At 47.8% G+C, this 15,399-nt stretch overlaps 1 protein-coding gene across 1 annotated transcript in view; it reads right to left on the bottom strand.

Moving 5' to 3' along the window:
* Window positions 1-3,196: 3,196 nt before the first annotated feature.
* The window catches only part of LOC137571156 (fucolectin-like), a 36,903-nt gene continuing 24,700 nt past the window's right edge, over window positions 3,197-15,399 (bottom strand). Inside the window, exon 4 of the mRNA XM_068279934.1 lies at window positions 3,197-3,465. Within this exon, the coding sequence (XP_068136035.1) occupies window positions 3,288-3,465 (178 nt within the window). The 3' untranslated portion in view covers window positions 3,197-3,287. The remainder of the gene's footprint in view (window positions 3,466-15,399) is intronic.

Below are 15,399 nucleotides of genomic sequence, written 5' to 3'. Positions count from 1 at the left end.
AGTTGTTCTAGCTAGCCTAGTGCTAGCTAAAGGTTTTGCAGCCATTGCAGCAAATTAATTAATCCTGGGGCACTCCTAAGGACAGAGAGCGGTATGCCCGACACACTGTTAGGCATACCGCTAAGGAGGTTAAACAGCCAAGAAATAGTAAGAGTCAGCTTGAGATAAGGTTTTACTGTGGGAAAGTTCAAAGGGTCATTGTCTCTGCTTTGTCTTATAGCTTAAAAAACAAAGTGTGGTTTTAAAACTACAACTGTAATAGTATGAGACAATGTAAAAAAAAAAAAAGGTATAAAACTTAAAGTGAACCTCCGGACTAAAAATCTACTCAGCAGAACTGAAAAGGCTTGGTGTTTCTTTAAAGTGAACCTTAAGCCAGAAAAAAAAAGAGTTTTACTCACCTGGGGCTTCTACCAGCCCCCTGCAGCAGTCCTGTGCCCTCGCAGCCACTCACTAATCCTCTGGTCCCCCGCTGCCAGCTAGTTTCGTTTTTGCCGACAGGCCCGTCAGGACTGGCCACGCGTAGCTTTTTCTGCATTCCCGACTGCAATTAGCACTATTGCGGGCCGCAACGCGTACAAAAATACGCGTTGCCGCATATCTATGCGTCCGTAATGCGGCAACGCGTATTTTTGCATCTTCTGCTAATTGCAGTCGGGAATGCGGAAAAAGATACACGTGGCCAGTCCTGACAGGACTGTCGGCAAAAATGAAACTAGCTGGCAGCGGGGGACCAGAGGATTAGTGAGTGGCTGCGAGGGCATAGGACTGCTGCAGAGGGCTGGTAGAAGCCCCAGGTGAGTAAAACTCATTTTTTTTTCTGGCTTAAGTGTCCCTTTAACAGTTTCAGAGCATCAGAACTTTTTTTTCTTACCAAAGCATAATTTTTAGCTGCATTTTTAGCTAAGCTCTACCCATCAAAGAAAACTGCCGGGCTTTTTTCCCCTGATGCTGTGCAAAGCATGATGGGATGTCCTTTGTTATTCACGTTGCCTAGCAACTGGGAGGGGTGATCAGCACACAGGGCAGTTGGAACTGTGTCTCATGCTCCCTGTCACCTCCTTTTAACCAAAAAGATGGCTGCCCTCATGAAATCAAACATTTGTCTGTTCTTTTAAAACAGGGTGGGTAAGAGATTATATTACCTATCTATTTTAATTAACATAACTAATGTAACTTAATGACAGTATTCTTGTTTAGGAAGTTCCTCTTTAAGATAAAAATATGGGACTCTTTCAGTGGCGTAACAATAGGGGCTGAATGCCATGCATTAATCAGCAGTAGGTGCAGTGGCAGCAGGAACATAAGCATACCTCCATGCTTCCACCGCAGAGGTCCGTTGTCTAAGTGCCACACGCTGCTTCCTGTTTATCATCGGATTGGATGTTGGACCTCCGCGGTGGAAGCATGGAGGTATGTCTGTGTTCCTGCTCCCGCCGCTACTCCTACCGCTGGAGCGGGAGCGCTGAGGGGAGAGCCCGATGTGAGGAAGTGGGGGGGGGGGGAGTGGCCCCCCTCCCTGCCAATGTGGGGGCGAATGCTCTCCCCTCGTGCTGTGACCCCTCCTGCCCCCCAAAACAGCCCTGAGCATCCACATTTCTGCAGGGGGGCTCAGTGATGTCTAGTTATGTCCCTGAACTCTTTTCTTTAATACTAATGTTCTACTTATTAAGCGTACTATACTGTACATACAATTCATTACATCATAAGTTTTTTGTGTTTTTTGTGTGTGTGTGTTTTGTTTTTGTTTTTGCAAATAAATTGTTCTTGATTAACGTCATTATTACTTTTCAAGTCTTATTTAGTGACTTTAGTACTTTTCTTTGCTAGAGATTGATGCTTTAAAGCATTTAAATGAATAAGGTAAAAATAGTAAAATACATATTTTCTAAGAAAAGCTTTAACCTCTAATGTTTCATTCTCCATGAGTGCTATGATTAAGGAGCAATCAAGGTCTGAAACATGTTTGTATGTGGAACAGAGGCGCCAGCAGGATAAAAGTCGATAAAAGCCTTAAAAATGCTTGGAGGAAGTGGTGGGCTTGCCTCCTAAAAGCAGACACGAGATCCTGTCTTCATACAGATAAGATCAATGCATTTATTATACGGTACCCCAAATGAGGTCTGAAACATGTCAGCTTTGTGTTTGTCCTGCTGATTTGGGATAAGTCTCTAATAAACCTCTGAGACATTAAAGAGAAACTCCAACCTAGAATTGAACTTTAAACCAATCAGTAGCTGATACCTCCTTTTACATGAGAAATATAATGCTTTTCACAAACAGACCATCAGGGGGCGCTATATGACTGATTTTGTGCTGAAACCCCTCCCACAAGAAGCTCTGAGTACCGCGGTACTTTTGGCAGTTTGTTACAATGTAACAAGGTTCACAGACAGGAAATAGCTGTTTACAGCTGTCTCTAACAGCCAAAACAGCTAGGAGCAGCTACATAACCTGCCCACAGTAAAAATGTCACCATGTGATAAATGTCAGAATGTAAATCTGGGAGAGGAAAGATTTTACAATGAGCAAACACTGACTAAATCATTTATACATAATTATGGTAAAAAAATAAAGCACTTTTTTTACTACATTATTTTCACTGGAGTTCCTCTTTAAGCTGACCTTTTTCTTTTCATATGTTCTTTCTACTGGCCTGGGTTGCCTAAGTCCAGCTCTGTCTACAGTTTGGGGGCAACAGTATATCCATTCTTTCACTGACTTTGTTTCATTCTCCATGTAGCTTGTTATACGTGTAAGGTTAGAGTTTTTGGAAAGTTTGTATGCCAAATAACATTCTGTTGCCATAGCGGCTAAGAACTGAATTTTGAGCTTACTGTCGGTTCTTAGCAATAAAAAAAAAAAAAAAAAAAAAAAAAAAAAAATATATATATATATATGTATATATATATATATATATATATATATATATATATATATATATATATATATATATATATATATATATATATATATATATATATATATTTTAAAAACATTGCATTATAAAAATTTGGCACAGGACTGATCTGTTCTCGGCAATTTTATAATGAAAGCAGAATTTTCACTTTGTCATGTTAAAGTGATGGCAGAATATATGTGCAATAATCCTTGGAAAATATCCATGCACTTTAACTACTTGTTTTTTAATGATTTATTAGTATTACATTGTAACAAATAGGAGAGAGGCGATGGCTGCATGACATGAGGTTATTTCTTTATTTTAACATAGTTAATAACATATGCAGCATATTATATCCTAGGTTACTAGGTTACATGTTTCTCTTTCAATAGCTTCTGTCAAAGCAAACGTTGTCATTAACAGGAACTCCAAAGATCTGAATTTCACAGAAATAGAGTGCAGTATGTTTTTTACGCATGATAATGTTCACGTATCGCCCCTTCATCCCAGCACAGTGGAAGGTCTGTGTACTCCCTTGTGGTGAGGATGTAATTGTGGCACATCTAAAGAAAAGCAAAAACATGAAAAATAAGAGCATTGCATAGAACATAATTCACAGTACAGAGCAGTATCCAACATGGGGGACAGGAGGTGATAGCTCAATTTCTATAGGGTTCACTGAAATCTGAGCAGCTGTCCTGTCCAGCGCCGGTACTCCAGGATCCTCCATTCTCCTGCTCCAGTACACAACTGGGGCAGTTTTCAACCCAGACACCTCTTTTTTTTCTTCAACAACAACAAAAACGTAGCTATTTTTGAACGCAAAAGCTAGCAGCAGAAGTGGCACGGGGTAGCAGCACCTTAGACTGTGGACCCTGGTGGTGGGAGCACAGACATCAGGAGGGAAATGCAGCAGCAGGAGGAGTAATAGCATGTGGCAGCAGGCAGCAGAGTAGGCCATGGCACCTGGCGGTGGTACAACGGCTGTAAATAAACACAACAATAATACACCAGGAGGTTCCAGACAGCAGTTGTGAAGCCCACATTGTGTCACAACTGTTACAACACAGTTTTCAACCCAGACACCTCATTTTTTTTTCAATAACCTAGCAATTTTTTGATGCAATAGCTAACCTAAGCAGTGGCACGTGGCAGCAGCGCCTTAGACTATCGACCCTGGCGGTGGGAGCACAGACAGCAAGAGGGAAATGCAGCAGCCAGAGAAGTAGTAGTGTGTGACAGCAGGCAGCAAAGTAGGCCATGGCATCTGGCCTACTCTGGACAGGGACCGGGGGGGTGGAGGCTGGGGAAAGGCTTCCTTCAGTCTCTGAACTAGGTCCTCTTGCAAATCCCTTGTTTGACAATCAGTGTCTCTGCCCTGCATGAATTGCCCCAGCTTCCCTTCAGTCATGGGTCGAGGATCATAGGGAACCAGATGTCCTCCCTCACACGCTTCTGGATCACCCAAGGGTGATGTGGGCTGCCTTTGGGAAGAGGTCCACAATGTCAGCAACATCTGTGTCGTCCCCCTCCCCAAGATGACATGCCTGTCCTCATTTGCCTGCTGAGTCTGCATGTTGTCCCCCGGCCTTCTCCAACTGTGCAGTGGTGCTATGCGGTTCCACCTCTGTGGCAAGGTCAGGGACTGCCAACTTCTTCTCCACCTCCTGCAAGTCCTGTGAAGCTGCCTGCTGATCCAGCTGGTTCAGGGCTGCTTTTTCTTGTTCCAGCAGATCGAACACCATCCTGTCCAGCAAGCAAACCATGGACATCCACTCTCAGAGGGATGCCCGCTCCCAGCTTACCATGTGGGTTCCCTGCAGCAAGGGAGACAACATCAGGCACACATGCTGCATCTGCCCTCAATCCTCAGATGCAATGTGGAGAGTTGTGGTCATAGTCTGTTCATGATGTAGCGGGTGAAAGCCCTTCAACATTACCAGAGTGGAGTTTCAGTGAATTGGCACATTAATCACAAGCCAGTGTGGTGGCTGGCCCTCATTCTGCTGCAGTGACACCATGGTCACTTAGGCAGAGGCGGAGCGGCAAAAAGGGCAAACAATTTTCCTCACCAGATCGTACATCTCCTGGTAAGTGTGCAAGAACCTCTGCACCACCAAGTTCAGTACGTGGGCTAGACCGGGTATTTAGGGCAAGACTCCCCGGCGGAGGGCGACCTGCAAGTTGGCCCCATTCTCGGACACCACATTCCTGACTTTGAGGCCTCTGGGGGTCAGCCACTTCTGCTCCTGCTTCCTGAGGGCAGCTAAGGTGAACATTGCTGGGTGGGCCCGTGAAGAGAACGGGATCAGAAAAGCTTGCTGTATCTCCCCTGAGCCCACGGAGTGGCACCACCAACTGGGCTGCTGCTGTGCAAGTTTATGCTGCTACTGAGGTCTCACTCCCTTCCACCAAGGTGACCTAGTGGGCAGTAAAGGACAGGTAGGGATCTGTCTCAGAGCGGCTGCTCCAAGAATCCATGGTCACATTGACCCTCTCGCTCATGGAGTGATTGAGTGAACGGGTTACATTTGCCACCACAAACTGGTGCAGTGCTGGGATCGCTGTGCGTGAGAAGTAGTGGCGGCTGGGGATACGCCACTCTGGGATCCCATACTGCAGAAGTGCACGCATGTCACTCCCTTCCTGCACAAGGGAGTATGGCAGGATCTGCGAGCACATGGCCCGGGCAAGCAACCTGTTCAGCTTCCGAATGCGCCTGTGGCCACTGTCGATGAGCAGGGTCTTCTGCTGTCCTGCCTTAATTTCGGGGGGAGCTCTGGAGGGCGCACTGACCTAACCTGCCTTAATTTCGGGGGGAGCTCTGGAGGGCGCACTGGAGGGAGCAGTGTGTTTACGTGCTCCTGCTGCTGGATGAGCAGGAAGGTGGGATGCTGCTGTTAAAGTCTGCATGGTGGTTCTCCTGCATTGACCACCAGCTCCCTTCATCCTCTCCAAATCTTTGAACTCCCTATGGTCCTGGGATCTCAAATGGGTCCGGAGGCCTGAAGTACCCATCTTGGATGGATTGCAACCTCTGCTGAGAGGGTCTTTGCAGGAGTTCCAAACTGCAAAAGTCGCATCCAAGATCGACACATGGAAATAATTCCAGATTTGGGACGTGATCACACCCTTACGGCTTGAAGGGGGTGAGGCAGGTCTCCCTCTGGTTGGGGGGTTCCCTGGTGGTGGAGGTGGTGGTTGCTTAAGCAGTGTGCTGGTCACAGTGAAGGTCTGTGTGGGACTGGTGGTCTGGTGCTCCACCATCAGCTCCACAACTGCCTCTGCCTGCCTTTCCTGAGTTGCCAAAAATAGGTGCAAATTGTGGCTCCTGTGCTCCACACTTCTCAGCGCCCTTCCCACAGCTGAGTGCCCACTGGCTAGCGGCGGATTAGCCACAGACCCAGCAGCGGCAATGACACTGTCTCCCCTGCCTCTTCCCCTGGCAGACATTCTACACACATTTTAAATTACCTTTATTAACAATACATTTGTTGGAAAAGGGGAAATGTGTGGTGTTTTAACTGTAAATATGTGGTGACAGACGGTGTATTTAAATGGAATTTTTTTTTTTATAATAATCCAAACATTTGTTTAGCGCTTTTCTCCCATCGGACTCAAAGTGCTCAAGAGCTGCAGCCACTGGGGCATGCTCAAGAGGCCACCCTGCAGTGTTAGGGAATTATTGCCTTGAATTACTTACTGAACAGGTACTGACCCTAGCCAGGCTTTGAACCCTGGTCTTCCGCAGACAAACAACAAAAAACACAAAAAGCGCAGATGGTGCTAATGCAATGTAACTAACTAGTAGTCCCTACGAATACACTAAACTAATGCTCAGTTAGGACTAATGCTAGTACTAAACGTCTGCAACAAGTAGCACTAGCTAGCTTGCTCACTGTCTGATGTGAAAAAATATAGATTTCAACACTAGATACATAAAGGATGTACTCCTAGGTTCTTTTTTCTAAATTAGCCACACACAAAAAATTCTGGTACATTACTAAGTATAATACTGTATACTACTCACTTTAATTATTGCACAGAATAGAATGTACAGATAGATCACTTCATTTCACTACAAGTACATGGTCAGTGAGTGAACAAGAACAAGTCACTAAACAAACTAACTCTGGATAGAATAGAGAGAGACTAGAGAGCAGAGAGTGAGACTCAGACTGTCAAACTACAGACAGCAGATTCAGACCCTGAATAGGGACACAGTGCTGGCCTGCTGCTTCTGACTAGTAGTCTAACACTGAATGAAACTACACTGCAGTAGAGCTTACCTAATCCCTAACCCCTACCTACGGGCCTGGCCTGCACTACACACGCACAGTAACCTGACCTAACTGAAGTCCTATCCTAAGCTATGCAGAGTATACACAGTAGACTATACTACACTGACTGCATAACTAACACAATCAAATCACTAGCTAACACTACAATAAATGTATGGGAGATGGGGTGAAAAGTAAAAACGCTGTGTTTTACAACAGTAAAATGCACTTGCTAAAACAAATAGGACTGGAGTTGCTTTCAGTACCCACAGAGTCACAAGCAAGGACAGAGCTCCTAAAATGGCTGCTGCTTTATATAGAGGATGGGAGGGCAGAGGCTCCCCTCCTCCAATTGGTTGCTAAGTCCTTGGCTGGGGGGCCTCTGATTTGCCCAACAATGTAATTTCCCTGATTACGGATTTCAACTTGTAATTACGGCCATAATCTTGAATAACGGGCCAGATTAAAATGCAATGATGGGTGCATTTAAAGCCGCCATCCACAGATGCCGATTTGAGCCCGTGATTGCTCAAATCGCCCCGTAATTCCGTGTTAGCCGTGATCACGAGGTGGTTATGAGCACCCCTAGCTGTCACTTTTTTAACAAGTGTTTTATTTTTGTAGCTATATCAGAGGGGTAAATAAGGGGTTAAAATATAGGGAGTTTTGTTTTTTTGTTTTTTAATTTATGTAGGTGTATTTTTCATTTTTGGCCACTAGATATCGCCACACTATCCTGTGTACTGAAAAGTACACAGGAAGTAGTGTGAAATTGTGTTTTTACTTTCACATTGTAAATTACCACAGGAATCTCATTGATGCCGGTGGTCATTCACTGTGGCACTTTGATGGGCTTTGGGAACACAGGTTCCCATTGACTGATTAGTATTCTGCTGCAGGGAAGGAGAGGGAGGCTGAAGTGCAGTTTACAGGAGCGTAGATACACTGTGCAGAAGTGTTGTTAATAAATATTTATTAGCCTGATGAAACAGACAATGTTTTCTCTCAGAAATGTGTTGGTTTTACTAATAAATAAGCCCCTTTTTATACCTTATTACCTCACCACTTTCTATTTTATTTGCGGCAAGTCGCGGTGGTAATATCTGCTAGCCGTGCGATACCACTTAGTTCCACACCATCTTACGCATCTGATGTCGCATAGACGCCGCTTCCTCCTATGTGGTCTCGCGAGGTGAGCGTGCGCCCCTAAAGGGACAAACGCTATCAGAGGCTGTGTCGTACAAGCAGCCACTTCCGAACAGGTGAGACCTGACTTTGGCAGGGTGGACGTACCTATTTACTTGTCACTCAGAGCGCTCTCTCTTTTGCATGTTTTTACCTTCTGATAGGATGACCTCATCGCAGTGCAAGGGTCTATTATGAAATCCTTTGCATGCAAATTATTTTGGAAGTGTAACGATTGGTGTAGCAAACAGAAGTCTAGTTATTGTGTGATCTGCAGTATCACCAATAAATCAGACACTATACCTGATTATATGGTGATCTGCAGAATCACCAATAATGCAAGTATAGCTAACAAGGTAATGGCAAGTGTACAGTGCTTGGTGCAACAGTAGTACTGTTTAGTTTTTGGCAGAACCTCACCAGAGGAGCTGGTGGGTACTATCAGTAAGGAACCTCACCAGTGACAAGGGCTCACTGGTGAGTAGAGTGGTCAGTAGAGATGTCGCGAACCTCCGATTTTCGGTTCGCGAACTTCCGCGGAAGGTTCGGTTCGCGGAAAAGTTTGCGAACCGCAATAGACTTCAATGGGGAGGCGAACTTTGAAAAATAGAAAAAATTATGCTGGCCACAAAAGTGATGGAAAAGATGTTTCAAGGGGTCTAACACCTGGAGGGGGGCATGGCGGAGTGGGATACACGCCAAAAGTCCCGGGGAAAAATCTTGATTGAACGCAAAGCAGCGTTTTAAGGGCAGAAATCACATTGAATGCTAAATTGCAGGCCTAACGTGCTTTAAAACATCTTGCATGTGTATACATCAATCAGGGAGTGTAATTAGAGTACTGCTTCACACTGACACACCAAACTCACTGTGTAACGCACCGCAAACAGCTGTTTGTGTAGTGACAGCCATGCTGGACTACTGCGCAACATGGCGTGATTGCTCTTCCTCACTCAGTGATGTCAGGTAATGTGTGACTTCCTTCTCAACTTTCCATGGCATTGTTAAAAAGCTTACGTTTTGTTTTTAAATTACATTTTGTACTTGCTGTGTACTTGTTCAGTACCGCTACAATGAGAATCCTGTGGAGGCGGGCAAGTCTGCCATTGTGACCCCCGGTAATGGCCGGGGAATGAGGGGTTTGAATCCGGTGTGGAGCCTGAGCAACGGCTACCACTACACATCCAAGGAGGGCAGTGGGCAGGCATGCCCGCCCGCCCACCCCGAGGTAGTGACCAAAAATAACAATACAGGAGGCGGACTTTCGAGGCCCTGCTGTGTATTTGAAATGAATGTACTTTAAATCCTTGAACGAGAACCAGTTATGGCGGGCAAAGATGACACCACATTCCTTTCACGAGAATCATATGGAGGCGGGCAAGTCTGCCATTTGTGACCCCGGGTAATGGCCGGAGAATGAGGGATGGAATCCGGTGTGGAGCCTGAGAAACAGCTACCACTACACATCCAAGGAGGGCATGCACGCCCGCCCCGAGGTAGTGACCAAAAATAACAATACAGGAGGCGGACTTTCGAGGCCCTGCTGTGTATTTGAAATGAATTAACTTTAAATCCTTTAACGGGAATCCGTTATGGAGGGCAAGTCTGCCATTGTCACCGCGGGGAATGAAGGTTGGATTCCGGCCCGAAGTGGGAGCCTGCTGAGACCCATGCTGTAGCTGCCCTGACCGTGCTTTGCAGACCAGGCATCTGTGGTCAGATGGACCCTTGAGCCAGCAGAAGACAAACCAAGTCGAAAGCATTTGCCAAGAATGTTTTACGGAGGGCAAGTTTTTTTGCCCTTTTTTTACATTGTTTGAAAATGATAGATGGATGTATTTTTAAATTGTTTGAAAGTTTATATGGTTGTATTTTTAAATTGGTTGAAAGTTTAGATGGTTGTATTTTTAAATTGTTTAAGTGTAGCCATTCTTCCTCCCCCCAGCCACGAACAATACCATGGGAACGTGGAGCAGCAGAAGCCCCCTGCGACGGCTGCCGCGGTTGTTCTCCGCGGCTTGTCTTTTGAGGGGTGCTGCTTTTCCTCAGGTGTTCTTGCCATAGCTGTTTGTGCCTTCTCTCCAGGTGCCTTCGTAAAGCACTTGTCCCTACGTGACAGTTGGCCTTTCCACGGCTCAATTTTTCCTGGCAGAGACACTAGATGGCTTTGCTCCGATCTGAGACACACACGTTAAAAAATTTCCAAAACGCTGAGCCCCCCTGGGCTGATGGCGCTACGGTGGCATCAGCAGCTGACGTTGAAGGGCATGTTGGCTGTCTGGCCATAGCGGGCGATACATGGCGCCAGACACTGCCCCCAGCTGTTTCTGAGGACGAGCTCCCTCTTGTATTGCGTTCCGGAGTTGGAGCCTGATCAACGGCTACCACCACACATCCAGGAAAGGAGGGAGGCAGGCAGGCATGCACGCCCGCCCCGAGGTAGTGACCAAAAATAACAATACAGGACTCAGGAGGACCTTTTGCGGCCCTAATTGAAATGAATTAACTTTAAATCCTTTAACGGGAATCCGTTATGGAGGGCAAGTCTGCCATTGTCACCGCGGGGAATGACGGTTGGATTGCGGCCCGAAATGGGAGCCTGCTGAGACCCATGCTGTAGCTGCCCTGACCGTGCTTTGCAGACCAGGCATCTGTGGTCAGATGGACCCTTGAGCCAGCGGAAGACAAACCAAGTCGAAAGCATTTGCCAAGAATGTTTTACGGAGGGCAAGTTTTTTTGCCCTTTTTTTAAATTGTTTGAAAATGATAGATGGTTGTATTTTTAAATTGTTTGAAAGTTTAGATGGTTGTATTTTTAAATTGTTTGCAAGTTTAGATGGTTGTATTTTTAAATTGTTTAAAAGTGTATCCATGCAAGTGCAAGTTATGCACTGACTGCCAGGTATAATGTGCAGTCACAGATGCAGTGAAAGGTATGCAGTGACTGCAAACAGCCATTTGTGTAGTGACGGCCGTGCTGGACTGGTGCGCACCATGACAAGAGTGCAGGTGATGGTGGCTTTTCAGCCCATATGCTCGCCCGGCTGATGTAGCTGAATGACAGAACAGTGACAGTCCAGCTGATCAAATTTGGTCTGACCACAATGAAGCAACGACCTTATTATCTTTTGTGTGCCACCCCCACTCGAGACACTCAAATAGCCGGCGGTCATTGCTTCATTGTGATGCGCAAGCCCCTTCACCGCAGCAAGGTAATGATCACGAAGGGGGATGGGCACATGTACACGCACCAGAAAAATTAATGTAGCGGCCGCTGCTAGCAGCGGCCTTAAAAATTCAGGAATCCGCCCAGAGTCCTGGACCCTGTTGGTGGTGGCGGAGAAGGCAGTCAAGCGGCCTGCAGGCAGAGATGCTGTGTGTGGGGACTGACTTAGTCTTCGGTCGTGCAGTAGCCCTCCGTGATCCATTCCTCATTCATTTTGATAAAGGTCAGGTACTGAACACTGTCATGACTTAGGCGACTTCTCTTCTCAGTAACTATGCCTCCAGCTGCACTGAAGGTCCTTTCTGACAGGACGCTTGCGGCAGGGCAAGAGAGAAGTTGTATGGCAAATTGGGACAGCTCTGGCCACAGGTGAAGCCTGCGCAACCAATAGTCCAAGGGTTCATCGTCGCTTTTCGCAGAGTCTACATCCACACTCAAGGCCAGGTAGTCGGCTACCGGCCGCTCCAGGCGTTGTTTGATGGTGGATCCAGAAGGATTATGGCGAGGAGTTGGACAAAAGAACGTCCGCATGTCCGACATCACCCTGAGATCGCTGGAGCGTCCTGTCCTTGCCTGCGTGGACTTGGGAGGAGGAGGGTTACTGCCAGTGGTACCTTGATTGCGTTGTGCATCCACATCACCCTTAAATGAATTGTAAAGCATCATCGACAGCTTGTTCTGAAAGTGCTGCATCCTTTCCGCCTTTTGTTGAGTTGGTAACAGGTCGGCCACTTTGTGCCTGTACCGAGGGTCTAGTAGCGTGGCCACCCAGTACAGGTCATTCGTCTTGAGTTTTTTGATACGGGGATCCCTCAACAGGCTGGACAACATGAAAGAGGACATCTGCACAAAGCTGGATGCAGACGTACTCTCCATCTCCTCTTGCTCTTCCTCAGTGACGGAGCGCAACTCCTCTTCCTCCCCCCAGCCACGAACAATACCACGGGAACGTGGAGCAGCAGAAGCCCCCTGTGATGGCTGCCGCGGTTGTTCTCCTTCCGCCGCCTCTTCCTTCTCCACAGAAACACCTTCCTCATCATCACCATCATCAGAGTCTGACTCCTCTCCTTCCCCACACGACTCCTTTTCTTCCTCCTCCTCCCCCCTCTGTGCTGCCGCCGGTGTTGTGGAAACATCGGGTTCAGGTGTAAATGGATCCCACGACTCCTGCTGCCGTAACTCTTCTTGTTCACGCTCCTCCACAGCTGTATCCACCACTCTACGCATGGCACGCTCAAGGAAGTAGGCGTAGGGGATCAAGTCGCTGATGGTGCCCTCATCGCGACTCAGCAGTTTGGTCACGTCCTCAAAGGGCTCCATGACCCTGCATGCATTTCGCATCAGTGTCCAGTTGTTGGGCCAGAACATCCCCATCCTCCCAGATTGTGTCCTTGTACTGTAATTATACAGGTACTGGGTGACGGCTGTTTCCTGGTCTAGCAGGCGAGAGAACATCAGCAGGGTGGAATTCCAGCGAGTCGGGCTATCGCAAATCAGGCATCTCACCGGCAAGTTCATTCTACGCTGAATCTCCGCAAAGCGTGCCATGGCCTTGTAAGAGCACCTGAAATGCCCACACAACTTCCTGGCCTGCTTCAGGACGTCCTCTAAGCCTGGGTACTTGGACACAAATCTTTGCACGACCAGATTAAGCACATGTGCCATGCAGGGTATGTGTGTCAGCTTTCCCAAATTCAACACAGCAATGAGATTGCTGCCGTTGTCACACACCACGTTGCCGATCTCAAGCTTGTGCGGGGTCAGCCATTGCTCCACCTGTTTGTTAAGAGCAGCCAGCAGAGCTGCTCCAGTGTGACTCTCCGCTTTCAGGCAAGACATGTCTAACACTGCATGACACCGTCGCACCTGGCATGCAGCATAGGCCCTGAAGTGCTGGGGCTGTGTAGCTGGAGAGGAGATGGCGGCACCAGCCAAGGAGGAGGAGGAGGAGGATGACGACAGCGAAGCGGTGATAGCAGGTGGAGAGGAGGTGGCTGGAGGCCTGCCTGCAAGCCGTGGAGGTGTGACAAGTCGGTCCTCTGTGCAGCCACGTACTCCCTGCTTGCTGCCATCGGTCACCAGGTTGACCCAATGGGCTGTGTATGTAATGTAGTTGCCCTGCCCGTGCTTGGCAGACCAGGCATCCGTGGTCAGGTGGACCCTTGACCCAACGCTGTGTGCCAGAGATGACACCACTTGCCTCTCAACTGCACGGAAGAGTTTGGGTATGGCCTTTTGTGAAAAATAATTGCGGCCTGGTACCTTCCACTGCGGTGTACCAATGGCCACAAACTTACGGAAAGCCTCCGAATCCACCAGGTTGTATGGTAATAGCTGGCGAGCTAATAGTTCCGCCACGCCAGCTGTCAGGCGCCGGGCTAGAGGGTGACTGGCAGACATTTGCTTCTTTCGCTCAAATACTTCCTTCACGGACAGCTGGGTACTGCTGTGGGCAGAGGAGAAGGAACCGCTGAAGGGAAGAGGCGGTGTGGAGGAGGGTGGCTGTGAAGGTGCAAGGGAGAAAGTGGATGAAGACGATGCACCTGAAGGAGGAAGAGGAGAAGAAGGGTGGCTTGTCTTTTGAGGGGTGCTGCTTTTCCTCAGGTGTTCTTGCCATAGCTGTTTGTGCCTTTTCTCCAGGTGCCTTCGTAAGGCACTTGTCCCTACGTGAGAGTTGGCCTTTCCACGGCTCAATTTTTGCTGGCAGAGACAACAGATGGCTTTGCTCCAATCTGAGACACACACGTTAAAAAATTTCCAAACCGATGAGCCCCCCTGGGGTGATGGCGCTACGGTGGCATCAGCAGCTGACGTTGAAGGGCATGTTGGCTGTCTGGCCATAGCTGGCGATACATGGCGCCGGACACTGCCCCCAGCTGTTTCTGAGGACGAGCTCCCTCTACTTCTATCATGGAGTCGTCTCCTCCTAGTCCTCTCTGACTCCTCCTCTGAACTGTCCCCCTGGTCATCTCCTCTACCGGGAACATATGTGGTATCCGTATAATCGTCATCATAATCCTCCTGGCCAGCTGCACTTTCCTCAGACACCTCCTCAACTGCACCAACTTCAGGTGTTTCATCAGCCCCCTCCACACATGTTACGTCCATACTATCGCCACCTAACTCAGACGTAGGAGGTGGTGTACCTGCGCCTTCTTCTTGTTGTTGCAGTAGTGGCTGTGAATTGGTGATTTCACCACCACCACCACCAAATAACTCCTGCGAAGTGTCAAATGCAGCGGATGTGGTGCTTGTTGTAGCGCTGGTGGCTGCGGGAGATGAGGTGTTCTGTGTTAAATACTCAATCACCTCCTAACGATTTTGGGAAGTGATGGCACGTGCCTTCTTCTGAGCACTGTATTTTGGGGCAGGTCCGCACGAAATCACACCAACACCACCTCGCACAGACCTGCCGGTGCCTGGTGGCCTTCCTCTGGGTCTGCCTCTACCTCTTCCTCTACCTGGTTTGTCCATTTTATCCATCTCGGGGGGGTGCTAGGTATATGCAGTGAGCTGGGTTCACTGAACAGTAAAGGTACTAGGATGCAGTGAGGTGGGTTCACTCAACACAACAGGTAGTAGGTATATGCAGTGAGCTGGGTTCACTCAACACAAAGCTAGGTATATGCAGTGATGAGGTGGGTTAAGTAAACACAACAGGTAGTAGGTGTATTTAGTGAGCTGGGTTCACTCAACACAACAGGTAGTAGGTATATGCAGTGAGCTGGGTTCACTCAACACTACAGGTAGTTATGTGCAGTGATGAGGTGGGTTAAGTAAACACAACAGGTAGTAGTAGGATGCAG

Source organism: Hyperolius riggenbachi, chromosome 4 (genome assembly GCF_040937935.1).
Source record: "Hyperolius riggenbachi isolate aHypRig1 chromosome 4, aHypRig1.pri, whole genome shotgun sequence".
Lineage (NCBI taxonomy): Eukaryota > Metazoa > Chordata > Amphibia > Anura > Hyperoliidae > Hyperolius > Hyperolius riggenbachi.
This window is presented reverse-complemented; position numbering and strand designations above follow the sequence as displayed.